This window comes from Misgurnus anguillicaudatus, chromosome 16, assembly GCF_027580225.2.
Source record: "Misgurnus anguillicaudatus chromosome 16, ASM2758022v2, whole genome shotgun sequence".
In the NCBI taxonomy this organism is placed as follows: Eukaryota; Metazoa; Chordata; class Actinopteri; order Cypriniformes; family Cobitidae; genus Misgurnus; species Misgurnus anguillicaudatus.
In genome coordinates, this window is record NC_073352.2 from 14,029,437 (window position 1) to 14,053,295 (window position 23,859).

Sequence of the window (23,859 nt, forward strand, 5' to 3'; positions counted from 1 at the left end):
ATTTTGAGCATTTTCTAAATTTGAAATGACCACTACCGAAATTATGCCATCAATCCCCAGTAGGGGGACCCAGAATACAGACAATGTGGTCTAGATTGGTCTTAAAGAGATAGTTCACCCAAAAATCATTTACGTTGTTACAGTTGTTATACGTTGTTATCGTTTAAGTTGTCACAGACCTGTATAAACTTTTTTGTTCTGCTGAACACAAAAGAATATATTGTGAGATATTTTTGAGCTTGTAGTATTTGTTCTTCCTAATATAGAAGTCAATGGTGCTCCTGTTTTTTGCTCGATTATGAATATCCTACTTTGTGTTCAGCAGAATGTAACAGGTCAGAAACAACCTAAGGGTGAATAAAAGATTACATAATAAGATTCAACTGTAAAATATTAGTTTTTTAAAAAGGCAAAGCTGATTCACCTCTAGCTAAAGCACAATCCCATAATATCTGTAGCAACTTCTTACAAAATTAATTTTCTGTATCATAGACAATATGCATCTCTGTGCTTGCATAACAGAAAAATTGAACACACATGCACAAGGACACACAAGGACTAGTCAACACAGCTGTGCAATTCAACGGTAACACGCTAACATGAATCATGCAAGAGTGTGTTTAAACTGTTTTGAACTCTGATGACTCGATGTGTACTCTAAGATAGTACCAGCTTTTATTTGTCAGATTGCGAAATGTTGCTGCCAAGCTAGAAAGACATGTTAAATGACCATGAAGTTATCAGATAAAAGAACTTTATTTAAAAGCAGTAACGTTTTGTGTTTTGCCTTGAGGCATCAGAAGCTATAAAAAGGAAACATTTGTAATGAGCTTGGAGTCTAACAGTAAACGTACAAAGGAAAGTATGTCTTGCCAATAATTGGGATTAGACAACATAGCAAATAAAAGAGATCCTCATAGAACTAGGAAATTGCCATTTTCAATTGCGTAAAGTGAAGTAGATACATGAAAGCATGTCAATTTCATCTACTAGATTACCTACAGTTAGCGAAATCAGTCATTTTAAAACAATTGTAATGCAAAAAGGAAATAAAATGAAGGCAATTGCTAAAGCAGTAGTTAGTCCATTTTGTCTCACTGCCTAGAATTTTCCTCTGTTAGGTGTGCTTGTAGCCCCAGTTCATTCTTCTCTTTTGACTGCGTTAGGATCTGTAACCTTTCTGCAGATAGTGTAAACACAGTTCAGCCCCTAAGACCTCATTTTCTGTCAAAAGTGAAAAAAATTTAGAAAAAAAAAAAAACTCAAAAATTCCTCCCAGCCCAGAGGGGGCCCATCATTACGAGACAGAAGAGATGGGGTTCAGAGGAGAACCCATTTGTGTTAGAACTTTATCCAGCCATTGGAGGGGGCCGTGTAGATGCACTTCTATCCAGCAAGGGGTGCTTGTAACATCTTGTCGGTGATACTCGGCCCCCCAGCCCTAAAAATCAATAAATACATTGAAGTTAATTTATGTGGCAAATATAACATTAAATATTCACAACCTGAACTGATATCTGCAGGGTTTCCCGGAGCACTTTTCAGTTCGGGCGGCCGCCTAAGCTGGGAACCCTACCGCCTTAACTAGGTCATTAAAAATAAAATAAATAAAATAATAATAATAATAATAATTCACTGCAAAAAGGCTGTCAAGTGCATCTCGGAGAATAGCGCGGATGCTCTTCACACCGTGAGCAGGCACGCGCGCCACTCGGCTGAAATGAGAAAGACGTGGTCCGGACTGTCACTGTCTGGAGGATAACTAGCCAGTTGATAAAACATCTCAAAGAATAGCATGGATGCGCTTCACACCGCGAGCATGCACACGCACCACATGGCCGAAATGAGATAAAGACGTGGTCCGTCTGGAGAATAGCCAGTTGATAAAACACGTGTCCGTGAGAACTGTAAGTGGACTTATGTTTTGGGTTTATTTAAGCCTGTTATTGTATTAGTCTATAGTTCTTGCAAATTTAAAGTAAGTGGTGATTTTGTTGTTTGAGCAACCTGCTAGCTAGGTTTCATGTGCCTGTTGATTCGATATAATTGTTGAGCGCTCTTGCTCACATTATTTATGTGCATTATTTACATGCTACAGTAGTTACACTCCTTTAAGATAATGTAATTAATACAATTTTTGCGCTACCTTCATCGTTCGCTAGATGTTCTACAACAGCTGCTTTAGTTTGTGTTTATTAACCCTTTAGTTTCACTTCATCACGCAGCTATTCCCGTTAGATAATTTATCATCTAGTATGTGTTTATTTTCTGTCTTAGTTTCTTCAAAATTAAGTTCTATTTGAGTTTTTCAAAATAAAAATATTTTAATTTTCATCATGACGCGTACACCCCGCCCTGTTGATTGCCACGCCCCCCGGCCCCAGCCAACCCTACCACCTTAACTAACACATTTTCTACGGGAAACCCAATATCTGCATCATAGAAGCCTCACAGGCTTACCTTTACAAAGCTCATGCGAATGGTACACATCTTGGTAAGCTCGTAGACGGCCTCAAAACCGTGATTAACCGACTGAGCGAGCAGCTGAGCAAATTCTTGGTTGTTGAAGATCTTTAGGCTGCAGCCGCTAGGGATTTTGCAGACAGTTGTGGGGTGAAACCCATGGTGGTAGTTGCAGTTTCGACTCTGGACGAAAATGCTGGTGTCACTCAGACACTCTGCATACACTTCACCTCCAACATAATACAGATGGACACCTGAAAGTTTAAATGGAGTATTGTAAATATACTTAAAAACAGATATTAAAAATTAAAATAAGGAGAAACTAAGACAGACAACATTGTTGCATGAACAAGGGATCGGCTAGATAAACATTTTGATGCTCATAAGATTATGAACCTGGATTTCTGACACAGGGTCATAATTTCCTATGATATAATTCAAGGGGTGAATCATAGTACAGCCAAATAAAGATACTTATAATGAATTACGGAAACTGTGCCATTTACACACTTTTTAGGTGTGCAGGTGAGCAATTGTATCATTGTGGGTCACATCCTGCCACACATAACTTAATAATTACACCTTTGTTGTTTTTTAAAAAAAAGTCATAAATCATCACAAATTAAATAAAGGTGGAAAAACAACATAGCTTGCTTTTTAACAGAATGCAGGTTGTATTTATATCACCATATATATAAACCCTTGCTAAGCTTCTTATAGGTTTAAAAACATCTACTGGGTTTCCAAAACAGTAAAAAACATTGTTTTGCAGGTGTGCGCACCTTTGCCAATATGGCGGCGAGTGTTTTCAATAGTGGAGTTGCGATTGACGTTCGAAAGCAGGCCCAGACAGAAACGATTCTTGTTGTTGGATGGGTCAGTGAAGCCGTCGACCAGCACGCTTGTGGAGGAAGCGTGGTACGCCTCACCCACGCGGTTATTTAGCTCATAATACACAATAGAGCACCAGTGACTGGGCTCGGCATACTCCACCGGCTGCACATCTGAAAGATAAAAATAAAAGACCTTGAGCCACAGCCACCTATTGTTTCAACTTGTTTAGATACACTGCAATATCAGCTAGATAAAACATACTGACAAGAACAGAAAGAAACAGATTTACTGGGCCTAGGGGATGTTAAGATTAGTTGTATGGTGGTGATGTTATCTGAGGGTTTAATGAAGCTCACTAAAGAAATAGAAGTTTTGCATGCTCTTCGTGTATTGTCTACTTTTAAGTGGACAGTATAAGTTTCTTACTACCTCTAGGCACCATACTGCTGCTGTTGCCAGTCTCCATAGACTGAGACCCATCCTGTCCCATCTGCTCATCTGGAGGCATGTACGCTGGAGGAGGGGTATCAGCTGGTAAAGAGACACCATAGGGATAGAAAGAGGGAACGTGGTTAAGGGAGAAGGCTGATTGCAAACAAATGGGCTTCCAATGCAATTCCCTTGAGCCTAGCATCCGATGAATCTTTATAGGATGCTGCTTAGTATCCTATAGAAACCTTTCAGTGTCTGATTACACAAATCAAATCCTCAAATCTCATGTAAACTTATCTTTAGTATACCTATTTCATAGAGAAAACATGTTTGTGATTAGATGAGGACTATATTGGTTTTATCACACTTTGTATGTATCATGTGTTTGAAGCACCTTTGCTTTTATTATTCATAATCACCATGTATTCCACTGACTCCAAACACAAGTACATGAGTACACAATACAAAAAAGCACAGGAAACATCTGGATGCTTCCATACTGCTTTCATTCTTGAGTAAATCAGCAACATTGAATCAGAGTTTGAGCTTCTCTGTTACAATGGCACATAAAACAATACTGAAATGATTCTTTGATTTCCTTTTTACTGTTAAAAGCTGTATGTAATATTTTTGTGGTGTTTAAACCCAGTAGATTTGTCAATGAATAATCAGTAAGAGAATTATATATCCACCGTGATGCAACTTTACCAAAGATCAATTTCCAGTCAACCAAAAGTCGCATAGAGGAGCATAAATCACTCTTTGAATAAAAACCCATGGCATTATAAAACATTAGCTCTTCTTCTGCCTGAGTGCACACAGCCTATGGATGCAGACATCAGCAATTCACTCAGATACAGAAAAAGGGGACTGCGGGTCAGTGCCAAGTGATGGGCAACCTAGCGGGACGTTCAGTGCAGTAAAATCATTTGGCTTGAGTGCGCTGCTTAGCTGGCATTTCTATTGTTTAGTGCCAGCAAACTACACTGCGCTACTCTCCATCATATCTCAGTTTTTTGCACAGCTGAAATCAAAATGTACCAATACATCAGGCATTGCAGGGGCAACAAACCACTCAAAACTTGCAACCAGAGCACCACGAGTGCCAGTTATAAGTCGCATGGGTACATTTGTAGCAATAGCCAACAAATACATTGTATGGGTCAAAATTATATATTTAGTTTGTGCCACAAATCATTAGGATATTAACTAAAAAAGGGGGCTGCAACTAACAATTTTTCAATAATTATTTTCATAAATCAATTTGGGATTTTTTATTAAATGACTAATCAAATAAAAACCTAAATATTTGAAGAGTTTGGTTCCAAAACGCGATAAACGCAATAAAAAAAAAAAGAGTTACCACCAAAATCAGTATTGTATCAGGTCAGTATTTAAAAGTAAATTCTTAATTTTACGCAAAATACAATACACTCCACTGTGTTATTCTGTCATATTTGTTCTCTTTTCCTCCAAAACGCAATAAACACCACTCCTCCTTTTCTGCAGAATGCAATAAATCAGCTCAACAAATCACAGCGCACCATTCCACGCATTGTAAACAAAAATGGCGGCACGTTGAATACACACAAAATCCTAGTTTTTCTCATCTTGTACTTTGTGGTCAACAAAACAAAAACATAATAATACTTTGTTTGCATTGCTAAACCTGTGGTGGTTTTCTGTGATGGGAAAGAAACGTAAACCATCAACATCTAATAATTTACGCGAGAGGCACCCAGGTGAAGAAAAAATGCCGGTTGCTTGTTCTCCCGACAGCATCAAGCTTCTGTCATGCTAACATTGACCCCAAGCGATCTTATGAAAAAAATTCCATTATTTTACGCGAAGCCAACGAAAATCGATCAGGACTAAAACATTTTACAGCTGATCGCTGTCAAAAAAGTTCAGTGACGACATCTTAAGTATAACTGCAGCAATGGCAGTGTTATTAATATGCCAAAGTAAGTGTTTTGGTTAATGCCATTAATGTTTATTTTTTTAATCAGTGTATACCACTAGTCAACTAAATGAATATAACATGGCAAAGATGAATGCACATTTATATATTGATTCAACAGATTTATAGCACTTTGAAAAAAAACGTATGGATTTAATGCATTTTGTCGAAAAAATAATCCGTTTTTTATAAATAAATGAAAATCAAGTTATGGATCTGTATTTTTTAATTTTATTATAACCTAAAAATGCTATGTGAAAGTTTGTGACAGAAAATAGTGGTTTTCATCTTGTCACTTTCTTGGTATAGAAAACACGATTTTACCGGAATAAGTCCAAATGGATTTATTGCGTTTTGGAACCAAACTCTTCATTTACTCATTTAGATTTTTCACATATCATAGCTAAATAAAGCACTAAATTTGGGTATTTACGTGTAGGAGTGTACTTTTAAAAGTTTAAAAGACACACTTCTACAGAGGTTTACTAATATAATCTTTTTATATTAATATTTTAAATCTTAAATTAAAGAAGTTAGTGCAAACATAAATAGTAAAATACATTTTAAATGGCATTTCAGATTGAAACGCGTTTCAATTTTATCGATTAGTTGTTGCAGGCCTAAAATAAAATCATGTTTCATTAAGATATTTTGTAAATTAATACTATACCATAAACATATATAAAAAAGTATTTCTTATTAGTAACATTTTGTGAATCCTCAGATTCCAGATGTTTAAATAGTTGTATCTCTGCCAAATATTGTCATATGGAAAGCTTATTTATTCAGCTTTCAGATGATGTATAAATCTCAATGTAAAAAAAGAACCTTGTGACTGGTTTTGTGGTCCATGGTCACATTTAGCTTTAAACAGGCAATGTCTGGACTGGTGATATATTTACCTGGGAGCTGAAAGGGACTGGATGGCCCAGAGCTGGCAGGAGAGTTGGGGTAGGTGCCACTGCTGGCAGGAGATGGAGGATAGGGTGAATTTGGAGAGATGGGGAAGGAGCTCCCTCCGCTGTGCTGCTGGAAGGATTCTGGGAAGGTGGCGTTGAGGGGCATATGAGGCTCATTGTGACTCAGGTTGCGAAACTGTACCAGCAGGCTGTGTTGAGGGTTGAACTCGCTGTGTCGTGGCACCAAAACCGGGGGGAGTACTGGAAAACACAAAAATATTTTAAACAACTAAACAGACCGTTCTGACATTGATTTACATCATTCTTGTGTCCTTGAAAGTTGCTCTTACAGATTGGCCGTCTCTCGCTCCTCGATAATAGCAAAGGCTAAACAGATCAGTTTTCGAGCTTCGACAGAAATGTGTTGTCTCTCCTGAGTGACATGCGATATCTGACCTTGAAAGGTTCAATACATTGCACATCTCATTCGGAGGGTAACAGAGGTTACAGAGATCAAAAAACCCCTAGAGGCTATAGATATATGATCCTATAGTCAACAAAACACTGGAATAGAAAAGCACATCAAATATTCTCACATGCTTGTCAATTTACAGTTTTTATCTTTGGTTTAGTTTTAGGAAAAACATATACCTGAAAGTTGTTGGAGAAAATTATTTAATGAAACGGTAATCAATGCTTGAAATGGATTTTATAATCTTAGAAATGTAAATATAGGAAAAAGCATTGAATCACTTAAAATCATACGCCAGGGTATATGTCAGGGTACTATAACAACACTACAAATAAAACAATAACAAAACAGTAACGCATACACTGTATACAGTGTGGAGCTACTTTAAAGGCAAAATAAATGATAATGCAAAGCATAAGCTTTATGTGACACAGTGCACAGGCCCTCTCGACACAGATGAGGTCCAGCAGGCAGAGCTAGCGAGGCAGCTTACGTTGTTTAAAGTGAGATGTCGTTCAGGAAGGCCTAGGACACACTGGATGATTTTAACATCCTAAACTATTTTAAATCTATAGGAGACAGTGATGCGTGGGTTGATCCAAAATGAGCAGGTGCCTGCGGTCACCCACGATTACAAGTCATCCAAAAATATATTTAATGATATTCGGGTCTCGGTCAGTCGGGTCCTTTGAAATAAAGATACCAATTAAACCATTGTAATTTATATAGTTTGCAATAATATAAAGACCACCCTATAGTAGTTCCTACGTCTATGGTCCAATGACGCTACAATGACCATTTACTACTTTAAAGGGGCCATGGCACAAGACTTTTTCAAGATGTCAAATAAATCTTTGGTGTCCCCAGAGCACATATGTGAAGTTTTAGCTCAAAATACCATATAAATAATTTATTATAGCAAGTTAAAATTGCCACTTTGTAGGTGTGTGCAAAAATGTGCCATTTTGGGTGTGTCCTTTAAAATGCAAATGAGCTGATGAAATTCAAACACTGATCACAATGATGGTGGTTTGTTGCAATTAAAACTCAATTGTGCTTTTCTCTGCAATAATTGGCAGTGCTGTCATTGGAACTGTTTTCAAACAAACGGAGCGTAGCTAACGCCTCCCCCTCCCTCTCCCGTTCGTGCTTTCATGAACGCGCCCAACCCCCACCCCCAAATCTTCTTGTCGTTTATTGGCTGGAACACTTTGTTATGTTTTGTTGTGCTAGGTTTGGCCACTATGTTGATATTGCTGTTTGTCGAGCCTGAGCTGTCTACAGAGATCGCCTTTTTTTTCACAGTTTGATCAGCGGACAGGCAGCAAGCAGATAGTGAGGAGATGTTTGCTGTATGTAACAAAAAATGTTTTATGGTCTAAAACACGTGAATTTCGCTTAGAGCGCCTTTAACAACATAATCCTGAGAGACTGGACCAGACAGCGAGACCACACATGTGATGACTGTAGTAATGATTTCAAAGTGACGCAAGATTTCACAGAAACGCGAAATCAAAGTGACTTCAGAAAAACAAATGTTGTGGTAGTTCTTGCATAAAAGTCGATATTCTTTCTCAATACTCTTCTTTCATGTCATGTTTGTGGGCGTCTTGTTTCAGATATAAAAGCATGTAACATCAAGTTGAAGCTTGCATGTGCTCATTGGCTATAGCAGCTGTCATGTTGGAGGCCGCACTATCAAGAATGGGATTCGCCCAATTTAGGATCGGGGAGGCATCAATGCGATTGGGATCAGACACCAAATTTTTTGGACAAAAAATGGCTGTGCTAAAACACTAATTGAGTCATGCCCTCTTTCAATTGCATAGGGTGTAAATCGAGCTTAATACCGTCACCGTAAGTGGCCAACCTCAGTTAAAGTTCAAGATACTCCAAAAGAAAAACTGACTTCATTGGAGTCATTGCAGATACAATGAAAATTAAGAATGCAGATGAACTGTGTGCCAACTGTGTGCGAAGCAGTGCCACCCCTCTCCAATTTTAGTCTGGAGCCCTGTAATCTATTACTGATTAACAATGTCCAATAGTACAGAGTGCATCTTGTGCGAAACGTGAAATCAACAATACACTGGATGACTATGGCACTCTTTTTCATTAAAAAAGCCTTTATTGAGGCTATTAATGTTTTATCATGGAGAAGATTGCCATGGTCATTCAGTATTATAATCTATTACTGTTTATATTCTCTAATATAATGTGAAATAAATGTTTTTCTATTGACGCCAGACATTTTTGTTTATTATGTTACGCTTGCGTTCATGAAAAATAGGCAGTGCTGCATAATTATAAAATATACAAAAAACATTACATTTCTATTAATAATATCCAGATCCTGCTTTTAAAAGTTGAGTAGCCTTGGAGTAAAAATATTTTGTTCCCATCAGTCAGGACTTACCTGGACTTTCAACACGTTTGTAATGATAGGGGTTGATGCACACTTCTTTCTGCTTGGACCCAAACGGATACTCGCACACCTCCAGGGGTTTGAGCTCGTGATGGGACTGCAGGTCAGGCCAGCGCCACACGCGGCAATAGATGACATGGGGAAGGCCTTTCCTGTGGGACACCTGTAGCCGTCCGTCCAGCGAGCGGGGGATGGTCACACATTTGCTGGGTTGCCCGGGACTGCTGAGGGCCTTCTCCAGGTCTTCCATGGCACCTTTCTTTTTCTTCAGTTTTTTTACCAAGGCGTCCACGGCCTTCTCTGCCCATTTTTCCTCCTCATCGCCCTGCTTCCAGCCCAGCAACCGCTTCACCGCCGGGCTGGTGAAGGAGAACAGGCTGGACATGGAGGTCATAGTGCTGGGCTACACCGGGAAACAGGATCTGAGGTGCCGTCGTCCCGCAGTGTGCCAGGAAGATGCTTATGTGTGAGTTTTGGGTGTGGGGGAATGGACAGGCTTAGCCTTGCACAACCAAGGACAGGAAGTTGAGGCAGGACGCAGCTGCTGGTGCTCAGGGCTCAGGAAGGCCTGCAGTGAAGTGAGGGGGGTGGACCTGGGTCACAACTTCTCTGAGATTTAGTGTAAAGGCCAATTTAGGGAGAAAGGTGATGTTGGGAACGATAAATACCTATCAAGACAGTTATTAGATTTTAAAAGGCTAATCCATGCCAAAAACAGGTGGTGGTCAGAGGGTGAGGCTTCGTGAAGGAATACCTGCAACAAAAAACAAACAAAAAAGGACATGAGCTTCCAAATACATCACACATACATTAGACAAATAGTATCATGCTGGCTACAGGCTATAATTGATATACATGAGATTATGGACATAAAATGGTGGGGAAACCATGTGTAGGACAGTGTACACATATTTGTTGAGCCGATGTACATTTATACATATTTTAACCTAAAATCTTGATTAAAAACAAAACAACAATAAATTACCCAACAATCTTTCTGTGCTTTTTACAGTAGCAGCAATGGTTAGGATTGGCCTCTAATCTCTGTAAAATTATTGCACTGTGAATTTGGTAAGGAGCGACAAAACATTAAAACCACTGCATCCATTTATCTTCACCACAATTATAGAGACCTTAAAATAATAGACGCCAGTTGTCTCATTCAAAGGATGTGTGCAAAAAAGCAACCTCCCATTCACAGCCATAAAACCCACACACTTGCACATCTGAGGTTTTGTAGATTAAATAACTGTTAGGATGTACCCATCTGCCATGTGTTATGGTGAACTACAACAGAGTTATTGTGTTGGATCTGTAAGCAACAGCCTCCCTGCTGCCCCACCCAGGGAGCTCCCAGGGCGAGAATGAGCGGAGCACAGCACAGCTGTTGAAAATGTTGTACGTAACCAGGACAGAAAGGATATCAGACCTCTGAGAGGCGCTTCCTGTAGCCACATCCCTTCCCCTTGACCTCTTCAGCTGCCAAATATCAGAGTTCAGGACAAAATTATTGCTATTCAAAGCACTTTCCACTGCGGCCATGCACAATGCTATTTGCACTGAAAATGTACTATTCTCTAAATAAAGAAGAATACTGAATTCGTAATTATAAATGTGAATTTATTCATCTAGGTGAGCAAATGTGCAGTTTTAAAACATGTCACAGATCTCAGTTCACATGGAATACAGCTGTCCTTATATTTGCGTGTGTGTAAACAGTGCTTGAACAATATATACAACGGAAGCAAGAACAATCAGACGAGCACATGCATTAATAGCACACACTTCAATGGTTATGTAATTGTCCACAACTAATAGCGCTTTTCCATTGGATAGTACGGCCGGGTACATTTCAATACAGCTCAATTATTGGGGGTGTCCACTGTGCAGTAGGGTTGTGCCGATAGACGATAGTATCGTGTATCGACGATCTTCAGACATATCGCCAATGGCAGGCTTTCATGGCGATAGTCAAGACGATAGTTGGCGAATAGTTGTTATTATTATCATCATAATTTTATATTAACACCGACAATGCATGCTTTTACTCACATGAGGGTTTGTGGGCTTCACTTTACGCGGAGAGCTTGTAAAGAGAGAATTCCTTCTTGCACGTACCTGCACTTAATGCGCGCGTCTTGGTCTCCTTCTACCACTAAATCCAGCGTGCCGCGTCATGAGCAGCTGCGCTTCTCTCTGTCTCACGTGCACGCGCTCTCGCGTCTGTCCGCAGTCTAAACATAAACTAAAGTAGTAATCCTTATTTGTTCAGTTTAATGCGTTTCATGCGAGCTGATGCAAACTTTACTTTTTGTTTAAAATATGACCCGCTGCATATTAGCGCCTCTCTCTCACTCTCGCGTACGTGCAGAGAGCTGCGCTCTGTCCGAAGTCAGATCACTAGGTATTAATCCTGTTTATGATATGCATTTCAATGAGTTGTAGCAACACGTCCCTCGTGTTTAATATTGTGTTTAAAATATGATGGCGTTCCGCTGGACCGATGCGTTTAAAAAGGCACCTCATGAGGGCACCACTGCTTGACACGTGTAGTCTTCTGCAACCGCACTAAATAAATGCATTGAATTGTTTGTATGTGCGCGCACGTGTGTGTGCGTGCGCAGATGCATGTTTTTACAGTTATTAAGTAATCATGATAGGGTTTTAATGACGCGCTCGCTTTAATGGCATCAGTTTTAAGAAGGTTACGGTCGTGACGGTGTTACGGTCTTGTTTTTTTTGTCCACCCATCAAGTGACTAGTTATAATGAGTAAAAATTAACAAATAAAAAAAAGAGTAAACTACTGCCACGCCCCCGATAATATTGTGTATCGCCGATCTCACAGGCTGACGATAGGACGATCTGAAAAAAGGGCATATCGCCCAACACTATGGTGCAGTACCTACCTAGTACCTGATATTTTTTTAGTACCACCTCGGTTGAGGTTCCATGCGAGCTATACTCATAATAAAACGTAAAGTATAACACTGCAGATTACTGATTGGTCAGAGATAATCGTCACTACCAGCATCATTGCTAAATGACAGATTAGCTTGTCCTCGTGGTACAGAACCGGGCCATACTATCCATTGGAAAAGAGCAATAACAGTACAAACTTAGCTTTGCAAACGTATCAAGTTTAAAGGTCCAGTTCTTTCTGTATTTTTGAAGCTTTGATTGTGTTTACAGTGTGCAATATAACATGTGTCATGTTTCACGTGTACAAAAGCGCAATATTTTTCCACACAATTTACTTATCTGTATCGCGCTGTTTCCACTGTCCTAATTCTGATTGCGTAGCTTGTTTATGGCGCTTTTCCATTGCATAGCACCCCACGGTCTAGTCCAGCCTGGGTCGGGCCAGCTCACCTCACTTTGGCGTGGTTAGCTTTTCCATTGAGCTGCCATTAGTATCACTTTGCAGTGGGAGGGATTATAGGCGTGTCTTTATATTTGCACTGCCTCCTGCTGTGACATCATACAAGTGAGAGCGCCGTTGTATATTCCCATAGTTATTTCAGGGCTCTAGACTAACTTTTTGCACTGGTTGCACTGGTGCGCCTAACATTTTTTCTTAGGTGCACCAGCACAAAAGTTAGGTGCACCCTAATTTTTGACCGCATCGGATTTATAGTTCACCCAAAAATGAAAATTCTGTCGTAATTTACTCACTCTCATGTTGTTACAAACCTGTATAAATGTCTTTGTTCTGGTGAACATGAATGAAAATATTTTGAGGAATGTTTGTAACCAAACCATTCATGAGCCCCATTCACTTCCATAGTATTTTTTAGAAGTGAATGGGGCTCATGCTTGGTTTGGTTATTAACATTCCTCAAAATATCTTGCTTCGTGTTTATCAGAACAAAGACATTTATACAGGTTTGTAACAAAATGAAGGAGAGTTAATGATGACAGAATTGTCATTTTTGGGTGAACTGTCCCTTTAACACCGCAAGTTTAGCGCCCATGGTGGTTTAATACAGAATATAAACATGTAGGCTATTTTATAATTTTCCTTATACGAGTCATGCTCATTCCTGTTTGATAACCCGCATCCGCGCGATTAAAATAACACTTGACCTGTTATCCGACATCAGCATCAATTTATTTCATACCCGCCCGTTTTACATAAAGACTGCGACCGGCCGCACCGCAAATCGTGAAGTAAGTAGAAACCTTTAAAGATCTTCATGTAGAACATTGACAGAAATAAGCACAGGACAATGACTGGACAAATATATTAACATTTAATGTGAAACTTTGTGGGGGTCGGCAGATTGACAGCTGAGCGGTCAGCAGTGTTTGAACACTCATAAGCGCTGCGCTTATATTTATACCTTTTACATTGATGATATGATTGCAGTGATTCCAAAGGGATGTCCAAAAAAACTCAAGTAGAATGTTAAATGTTTAAAGTTTAATGTATTTTTCTCGCTGCCCTGCGTAAACCCGCGCCAGCGATGGCATGAAACGCGTGATGAGATTGCATAAAAAAGTTTTTTGTGCTGCATCGGATTTGGAGCGCGTCACACAAAAAATAAACTCATATAGGCTATAGGCTACTTTTGAATTTGTTTTGTTAATTTGCTAATATTTAAGTTAAACACATTTCATGTAGGCTTATTTATTTTAATATTTTTTCACAAAAGAAAGATGTAATCATCATGTTCTATTCATTTTAATGCTTTTTGCGCATAAACTAAACCCTTGGGGGAATTATTTATAAATGAATCAACAACGCAAATCAAGGAATTAACTTATTTCTCTATTTAAGACAGTCTGGCAGGGCGGTAATAGCATATTGCATACAGCAAACACCGAAAAGTTTATAGGATTAGATTTGGAAGTAAGATTATGAAGAAAACAGCGGTCCTGACTCCTTGCTTTTTTCTATAAATTTGGCGCACGGCACGCGACATTGCTGTTCGGGGTTACGTTCAAATAATTTTCTTCAAAAGAATTATGCTCTGGCTCTGACTCGATTGTAAGAGGCTCATCATTACCTAATTCCGTCTTCGGGTTCGGACCTGATGTGACGGGAGGTTGATGTCAGAGCATTGGTTATAACTTAACATTCTTAACGAAAAAGTTATCAATCGTTCTTTTCCTCTTCTCTTATCATCCGCGGCTACATCCACTCTGTTTATCTGACGGACTCACCTCTCTCTCTCTCTCTCTGACTGGAGCGCACAGGCATTTTTAAACGTACACACACGTAGATCTGGACCATGGCTTTTTCCCTCGAACTCCTGGTCGCACCAGTGCGACCTGATATTCTTTTAAGTCGCACCATTGAGAAATTAGGTCGCATGTGCGACCAAATTGGTCGCACTCTAGAGCCCTGTATTTATTTCTCAGTCCGCCACAAAATTAAAATTGACCACCACAAACAGATGTTTGCACATCGCGTTTATCACTATACCTCTGTCTCACAAGACAGTTTCTGTACAAACACCCGAGGCGTCAGCCGACGGCGCTCCGCGTAGCGTCATTTAGGCATATATAATGCTGACGTGCTCGTCGCAAATGTTCCGCCACAAACTGCAAGTCTGGAAAAACTGTTATGGTTTCACTGATTCTCAACCTGTGGATGTTTTTCATCGCTAAATGGGAGTTTGGGAACTTATAGCAGAGCAGATGACAACATGTTTGCTCGAGACAGCACAAGCTAGCATTGAGGTAAAGCTAATCTTTTATAGCGATGACGTGACGATTCTCCCAGACCAATCAGTGATCTACAGTGTTTTAGCGTCACGTTTGGTATCAGCTCGGGTCGCTTAGAACCCCAACCGATGTGGTACGAAAAAAGTATCGGGTACTACGTACTGCACCCAATGGAAAAGCTCCCAAAAGTAAGCTGACCCGACCCAAACCAAACCAAACCGTGGGGTACTATGCAATGGAAAAGCGCCATTAGCTAAAGCTTGCCGTTAGCTTAGCTGGCGACTGACGTATTCCTGTCAGAAATGTCAAGAATAGTTTTGGATTAAAAGGCTTGGATATTCCATGTCCTTGGACGTTTGGGGATTAATGAACAATTTGTTTTGGAAAATTTCACTAAAGCGGATAAAGGAAAGATTTTGAAGGTAAGTAAATATCCTAAATCGGGGCCGCCCAGTTCAGGTAACTAACAACTAGATTACAGTTTTATGACTGCTACAAATAATATTATGCTTTTTGTGTGCGCTTAATAGAATCCTGAGATTCTAAGCTTTCAAACGATGTACCGCATGACCTAATATTTTGAAGATTTAATGCTTCAAAGTTACAATGACGTTTATGCAGCCTCACGTGCAAGGGAGGGGGTGTGCGGGGTTGGGTACAGTGATCCTTATCAGGTAAAAAAGTTGCCGGGTTAAATTTGGTAACCAAAACTAGAACTATTAAAAACAGGTCTTAATTAAAAATAAATATTACTCAAAATTAAAAATTAAGTAAAAAATTAAATTAAATGAAGTTTTGTTAGTTTTTCAGTACGAGAGTTTTATCACTTTTTATATTTACTTTTATTAAAAAAAATTTTTAAAGACTTCTACAGAATTAATGTTGAAGAAACTAGTCATGCACGGTAATGAAAATGTTCTTTTTAGTTTCCTTAATTTAGTAAAACGAAGTTGGACTACAAACAAATAAAATAATTTTTTTTTAAACGAAAACTAAATTGGATAAAAATAAAACAAAACTAAATTTTCTTCATTTAGTTATATGCAACAGAACCAGAATCCAAAATGTTAAGTTCTAGAATACTATTATATGCAATGCAAAACAATGGTAAGAATGCAGAAATGCAACAGTCTTGTTAATGCTACGTAAGTGATAATGTATGCAGCCGGCTGTTATCACAGAAATAAGCCAGACAGTGTGAAAAAGGCCCGACGTGAAGCGGACAGGCCCTTCCACGGTTGTTTACCTTATAAGTAAGGTAAAGAACATTACAATTGATTTAAAATATTTTATTTGCTCGTTTTTTTACGAATGCAGACCTTCCACAAGGAAAACCAGTTTATTTTCGGTTTAAGATTTAAAGATGTTTAAATGTCACAAACACGCTATTAGGTTGAATCATTTGTAAATAAAATGTCATATGTCATTAAAGACATAAAAATTTAATATTAATTTATAATAAAAAACTGTACCCGTCAAATAGATTGGCAGCATCCGGGTTCCTGTGTGTTACAAGTTTAAATCAGTTGTTAATAATAAGAATAACAATCCTGCAAAGTCACGACTGGCCAATCAGAATCAAGCATTCCAACGAGCCATTATGTAATAAGGTTAATTAAGATATACAATAATTACAATGAAAACGACATGCAAGACAACGCATGACAGTAATGAGCTCATTATAGTTGTGCGTACGTCCTACGGCCGCAACGCTGTAGGAAATGCATTGGTTTTTATATGTACTTCTGCGTCGTCATCTGCGTCAGTTTAACCCACAAAAGTTGACGAAACAACAGCTTGTTGTGTATGTTTTGAAAATACCAGCAGTAATGCAAGTAAATAAACAGCGACTTTTGTTGCAGTTTCAGCTAAATCACTCCTCAACTTGGCCCATCTTTGTTCTCTCCGTCGCAAACAGAAATACCTTTGACGCAGTGTTTTGGGCTTCAGTGACATCTTCACCCTTTCGCATGTCAGTCCAACATGAGTTACTGAAAACTTCATACTGACAGCCCCGATCAAGATTAACATTTGACAGCCTGTTACATTTCAGGAGGACTTAAACGTGACTTAAAAAACATCCAAGCCAATGCGCTTGTTTGCTTACACTATAAAGCATGATCATGGTCAATGTAGCATCACACAGATCTTGTGTCATTTCAAGTATTTGCACAAAGCGGTCAAAATTGAGCTTTGCTGCAAAGCTGATAGCGGCTGCAATGACAATGAAATCTGAGCATACATATACACATAATGCAATTGAAATTAAACTGCAGAAACTACAAGTTAATACATTTTAAACGTAAAATTAGCATAACTAAAAACTATAAACATAAAAGGTAATTGAAACTATCAATAAGAATGAATTAAGACTAAAAACTAAAATAACTCTGGTTAAAATCAAGTACAGTACCGCACTTGGAATGGAAGAAATTGTGGCCACAGACTTATTGAATTAAACAGAATTATTGAGCTTTAATTTTTCTTAAAGTAAATCAATTTTCCCATGAAAACATAATGGGGGAGTTTCCCAGCCAGGACTAGGCCTTAGTTTAATTAGGAAATATAACTAGTTTTAACAAACATGCCTTACTAATAACATTACTTGTGTGCATTTTGAGGCAAAACAAAGTGCACTGATGTATTTGAAGATATGTCAATGCAAGTGTTTTCAGTTTGACCGTTCCCTATTTGTATCGATGGGTGGCTTTAGTTCTGTTTCTTGTCCGGTTTTTACTGGGGTCCCTCATGGATCTGTTTTGGGTCCTTTACTTTTTAATATTTATTTATATCCATTTGGGCATCTTCTGTGATCGCTTTGTATTTAAACAAATTTATATCCATTCTAAACCTGGAGAAGATATTGATTCTTTTTACTAGGGATGCTCCGATCGATCGGCTGATAATGCTTGCTATGTTTCTCAATGAATTACGGTGAAATGCCGCTACATCCAAAAGCCAGGGGGCGCTCTCGTGCAGAAACTCATAATGCGCTGTAAATGAAGAACAATACACACGCAGCTGTGATTACACGCAGCTCCACGAAATGGCTGAAAGATATATTTATATTGCTGTTCTTCAAACCTTTTCAGGTATTTTCATGATAATAAATAATGTTTAATAATTATGTTTGACGAGTGTTGCTTTTTCAAATGCATGTTATAAACGACTCAAACTAACAGTGATTTTAGATCAATAAGGACTTACTGATCAAAAGCCGTAGTACATGAAATAGCTGTGAATAAGATCGGCTTTCCGATTCAGAATAGTGATCGGCCATGTATTATTAGTGAAGATCGGCATTGATCAGAGCATCCCTACTTTTTACCTTGCTTGCTATATTTCTAAGATTAAACTATGGATGAATAATAACTGTGCTTGAATGGTGGGAAAACTGAGGTTATGCTTATAGAATCTCGGCATCGAATTCGCAAAGCGACTACTCTGACATTGAGACTCTAAAACAGTGCCATCAACAGACAAAGTAAAATCAGGAACCTTGGTGTATTTTTTGACACCATCCTCACTTTTGATTCTTCTGTCCAGAGTACTATGGAGACGTCCTTTTTCCATCTCAGAAATATAGCTAGAATACCCCCGATGTTAAGCATATCGGTCGCTGAAAGGTTAATTAATTCATTTGTGGTTTCACGTCTGGACTATTGCAATGCAGTTTTAGCTTGAGTTTCTAGCTACAATTAGTAAATTGCAATATGTCCAGAATTCTGCTGCCCAGATCTTGACTGGAACTAGGAAATTTGAACATATCACACCGGTTCTGAAATCTCTGCACTGGCTTCCAGTCAGGTACCGTGTTGATTTTAAGGTCATGATGTTAACATACAAGGCACTGCATGGACTAGCTCCGCGGTACTTATCTGATTTACTGACCACTTATTCTACAAATCGTAGCCTGTGCTCCTCACAGTGTAATTTGCTAGTCGTTCCACAATCACATCTTAAATCTATGGGTGATAGGGCTTTCTCTGTGTATGCTCCCACACTTTGAAACTCTCTTCCTCTTGAACTCAGGGAAACACAGACTCTCGGATCCTTTAAAGCCCTTCTTAAGACACATCTTTTTAAACTTGCATTTGATTGCTGATCTTGTGATCGTTTTATAGTTATTTTTTACTGTTTTTTATTCATTTTAACTTGCTGAATGTTTTATTGTGGTGTGATTTAACGTACAGCGCTTTGAGAAGCTGCTTGTAAAGGCGCTTTATAAAAATAAAGTTTTTTATTATTATTATTATTATTAAATAAATTTTAGTCTAGGACTAGTCTTAAACCGCCCCTAAGTGTGCTCTAAAGAGTTTATTGTTGCAGTGGGACTTTAAGTTTTTTCACTGGTATATGTAAATTTCTGTGTTTGCATTTTTCCATTTGTGAAAATGCCTTTCCTAGGTTACAGCACTCTGCATTGCTGAAATATAATTGGCAACACTTGATGCAACTTTGCACAGACAAAATAAGTATGCAAATCTCCCACTCACATTAGCATCAAGTTAACATAAGTCTTAGCAATATTTTTTAAATATTTTATTATTTTCACATTGTGTATTGCATCAACCTGTGTAAGCAAGTGCTTTAATGTTATTTACATTTATTAATTATTTATCACTTTTAATGTCATTTTGGTAAATTTCTTTAAATGACATTACACTAAAAATGCTCCAGTGAAATTAATGACAAACAACGTAACTGGTAAAAATATATTTCAAATAATAAAGTCCTGTGATTAACCCTAACCAGAAAGCCCACACACACACAAAAATGTGTGCTTATCAGCAGAAACAAGCTATCAGCTTGTAATAACCACACTCTCCCCTTATTGCTTTGAGACTGATGATAGCAAGGCTTTAACAATAGGAAGTACAGGACTCAGATCAGCAATATAGCTCAATACAAACACACACTTCCCTGTTCCCTATCTCCATCCTGCCTCCATACTCCGCTGCTCCATTTGGAAAATGAGAAGCACAGAAAGCATCACCCGTATTGATTTTTCTAAACCTCCCACTTAAAGCTTTTACTCTATGTAGAGCCTAGCAATCTCATTTCAAGGCTTGGAAGCCATTTTTCTTCATAAATAGAAATTACTTGACGTGAGGCTCATACGCCTGTAAAACGTACACGGCAACGTGCTTCACCCTGTGATGAAAATAACATCAAGAGGCTACACCGCTACATGCTGTAATTATGTGATACATTCAAGATCAATGTAATTTAGAAAAACTATGCATTAAATCTAAAAAAAAAAATTCTTATTCATTATTGTGAGTCACATTTTGACAGTAATATAGATTCAGTCCAAAGAAGAGGCGCTTTTATTCACTACCGGATCAATTAATTTATTAAAAGCACTGTTGTGCAGTCACAAAGCCTCTAGTGTTCCTGAACCATGTACATCTTTAAAATCGAATTACGCATATAACAGCCAGGCTAAAAGAGCCACCAAACAATTCAGTGACAGAATCAGTACAGAGCCTAGCAGATGTAAGCATATGAAAGGAGCACAGTCTCACAATTTCATTAGGTTTGGAAAATGATTTCATGAGACTTGTTTCATAAATGCTAAGCAAACTGTCTAGACATTATCTGGAAAAAGGTTCTTTCATTTCTTACATTCACAGAACATGACCATTTATCTTTTCTTAAATAAAGGAGGAGACCCGTCACACCCATGTCTAAGACAAAGATGCAGTGGTTCAGATGGGGACTGTGTAATTGCTTGATGCAACCTCTTCATCCCTGGAGCTTTACATCACTGACACAAATAGGGATAACCCTTCTTCCTTATGTAAATGACTTACCATCCTTTTGTTCTCACTGGGTTGAATACTAATACGAAGTCAGAGAAAACAAAACTATAAGTCTCCAATGTATAATATATCCATTTTAATCAATATTTTTCAGGATCAGATCGCAGATCAAGATTGACACCAGATGTGTGTGCTTACATGAACATCTATGTCACAGATGTTATATGTTGGCAGATACACACATAGACTCGCAATGGGAACAAATTCTGCTATTGCAAAAGCGAAACAGAATTTCAAACAACCGTTGCAGAAGGCGTTTTTATGCTTTTTTAACGTAATATAAAACGGCACCGCCCCACCCATCATAAAAACCTTTCTTGCTTAACAAAAAAATGATCTTGAAGAAACTCAAATCAAAAGGCAAGAAGAAACCAGCTTGATATTTTAAACAAAAGTATGCTTATTTGACACCAAAGTAAGATTTCGGTTGGGATGAACACTGTATTTTGATTTATGGATCAATGCTGCAGACAAACAATATTAAATAGAAAGTATTGACAACATTTATGCTTTATGAGCAGCAAAACTAAGTATTGTATCTTTCTATTATGCAATGAAGAGCTTAAAGGACAATAAGGATGCTCTTTAAAGGTACTCAGATCTCAGATAACAAGCAGGCAGTGTCCAAACCTCCCCTTTGCCAAGGTCAAAAAACAAGCTTATGTCTTTCAAGAGCACTTTCTTCAAAAAATTGACAGTCTGACATTATTATACTCCACAAAAAGTCATTTTAAAAGCCAGAAACTGTTTAGTAACACCTCACAAAATAGAAAAAAGGTAAACAGTTTTAGAGCACACACACAAAATTTGAATAAACCCTCACAGAAACGCAAACCATCCCATCTCCAGCACATTTCCATATTCACAGTAACTTTTCCTCGAGCACGACCATCTGCAACTGTTTCAAGCAAAACAGCTTGCCCAGCAACTTTGAGAAAGTCACAATGACAATTTCACACAGTGCATGGAGATGAATGATTAAAAGCCTGACAGACACTGAAATGTTTGGTGAAAGAGATCGAGGTGACGTTATAACGTCAACTTTACAACCAGATGGGAGATGGTGGTAGATAAAAGATAAGCGTGGATGTGAATGTGATATTTATTGGTTTAAATGAATGTCACCTAAAGCACACATTCAGCTGCTGTTTTCACAAAACCAAGAAGCTGTTTACCCAAGTTAGACACATTAGGTTTTGTGGCTGTGATGCCCAAAAATGTTGTCTAGGTGGGCAGCCCACTCGGTTTTGAGACGCAGCCAGTGGGACCCGCCACGACACGCACATCTCTCCTCACAAGAATGCGAGGTCACTTTCTTTAACTAAACACGAATTACAATTGAAACACAAAAGTGTTTAAAGTCATCTTCTTTGCGTTTTGTGGTAAACGTGTGCGGGTTAGTGTGAAATCGAAACAATCGGCTTAATAAACGAGAGGTATGGAGCTAAGCTAAATTAGCCGCAACTTTAAATGACTGAGTTCAGCAAACGTAACATCTACTTTAAACAATTTATCTGCTACTTTTGATAAAATTGTATAAAGAGAAGGGTCACAATTTTTACGTTATCATTTTTAGGTAACTTTAAAAAGTTAAGTTTTTAGTTGTGTTAAACGTATACTCTGTTGTGTTAAACGTATACTGCTAGCAGAGTTGCTACATAGCGAGTTAGCAGTTTGGATTTTCAACTTGGGGGTTGCTGTTCCGTACATCATCAATTTAACGTAAACAATCCACAACTAAAATAGCTACACAACCTATTATAAACACGAACATTCTTTTTAATAATATAAGTATGCTTTGATTATCCCCCCTTGCCTCGTTTGCACAAAAAGGGGAAAAGACAACAAGGAAACTTTTTCAATCACTTCTCAACCCCCCTGTGGAAAAAACACAATCCCTGTTGAAATAAAGTTGTTAACCGATCGTTGAATCGCCTTTCGGCTGATGTAGTATCATTAGATTGCATACCTTTAATGAAATGTTGTAGCGTCTCGCGACCTTTGCTCTGTTTTACAGACACCGACAAGAAGCAGAGTTTTTTCCCTTTATTCCTGCCTCTCTTTCCCTTGTCTCTCTCTCACCCGTCCTGGCGTCAAACAGACTGGAGGCGAAGCACATTAGTGCATATTCATCCGCCTGTTTGACAACCTACCACTTTTCTTCATAGACCTCCAGTGTATCAACTAATGCACTTGGGAAGATCAAAGAACATAAATGAATGATGATAAATGAAATATATAGTATTGTATTGTATTGTGTTTTTGTTGACATTTTTTTGATTGTGGTTCCTCCAAAGTGGCTATAAGATAATTTAAATGTAATAACATTGAAACACCGGAGTTAGACATGATGGTGAGTCAACGCAAGTGGGAAGACATAAATGTATCGTCTGGTTTTGCATTATTATACGTGTCTGAACTGAAGTCTTGCCATTTTTACTCTAACGTTTTAAAATAACCATTACAGCATATTAAACACAGTGGAAAAACAGATTGGATGTATACACTTATAACCTCTTGTCACTGTTATGATAAATTCATGTTTTACAATTAAATCAAATAGATTATTAATTAATTCAAAGTTTTTAATAAGTGTGTGCAGCTAAATACAAAAGGGAACTACTGGTACAGGTGGTAAAACTATTTCCTTCAAATAAATTATTTTTTATTGTTTATTGTTTATTTTGTACTCTGTGGCTATTTATTTGATAAGAAACGAATAAGCAGACACTAAAAAACTGTGCAAGGTATTTACAGCCTTGTCAGAATGAATGAAAACCATGTATGCGGAAGGATACAACTCGTTACTATGTTTCGGCTGGGCCGTCTTGAAGCTGTACTACGGTCGTGTGACGTCACGTCAGTTGGCTCCACTCTGTC

The 23,859-nt window shown here is 38.3% G+C and overlaps 1 protein-coding gene across 1 annotated transcript; it reads right to left on the reverse strand.

Moving 5' to 3' along the window:
• Positions 1-737: 737 nt before the first annotated feature.
• smad5 (SMAD family member 5) lies at positions 738-23,104 on the reverse strand. The gene is made up of 7 exons (XM_055178323.2): positions 22,949-23,104; positions 9,477-10,239; positions 6,592-6,849; positions 3,727-3,828; positions 3,246-3,467; positions 2,461-2,717; positions 738-1,441 (listed from the first exon to the last, which is right to left on the reverse strand). Exons 2-7 carry the CDS (start codon positions 9,877-9,879, stop codon positions 1,298-1,300), a joined length of 1,386 nt encoding a protein of 461 aa, XP_055034298.1. The 5' UTR covers positions 9,880-10,239; positions 22,949-23,104; the 3' UTR covers positions 738-1,297.
• Between the last annotated feature and the right edge of the window lie 755 nt (positions 23,105-23,859).

Coding starts and splice junctions, on each gene's coding strand:
- smad5 (XM_055178323.2), bottom strand. CDS start 9,879: ATGACCTCCATGTCCAGCCTGTTCTCCTTCACCAGCCCGGCGGTGAAG. Junction 3,829..6,591: donor CAGTCCCTTTCAGCTCCCAG/GTAAATATATCA, acceptor TCTCTTTACCAG/CTGATACCCCTCCTCCAGCG. Junction 1,442..2,460: donor TTCGCATGAGCTTTGTAAAG/GTAAGCCTGTGA, acceptor ATTGATTTTTAG/GGCTGGGGGGCCGAGTATCA.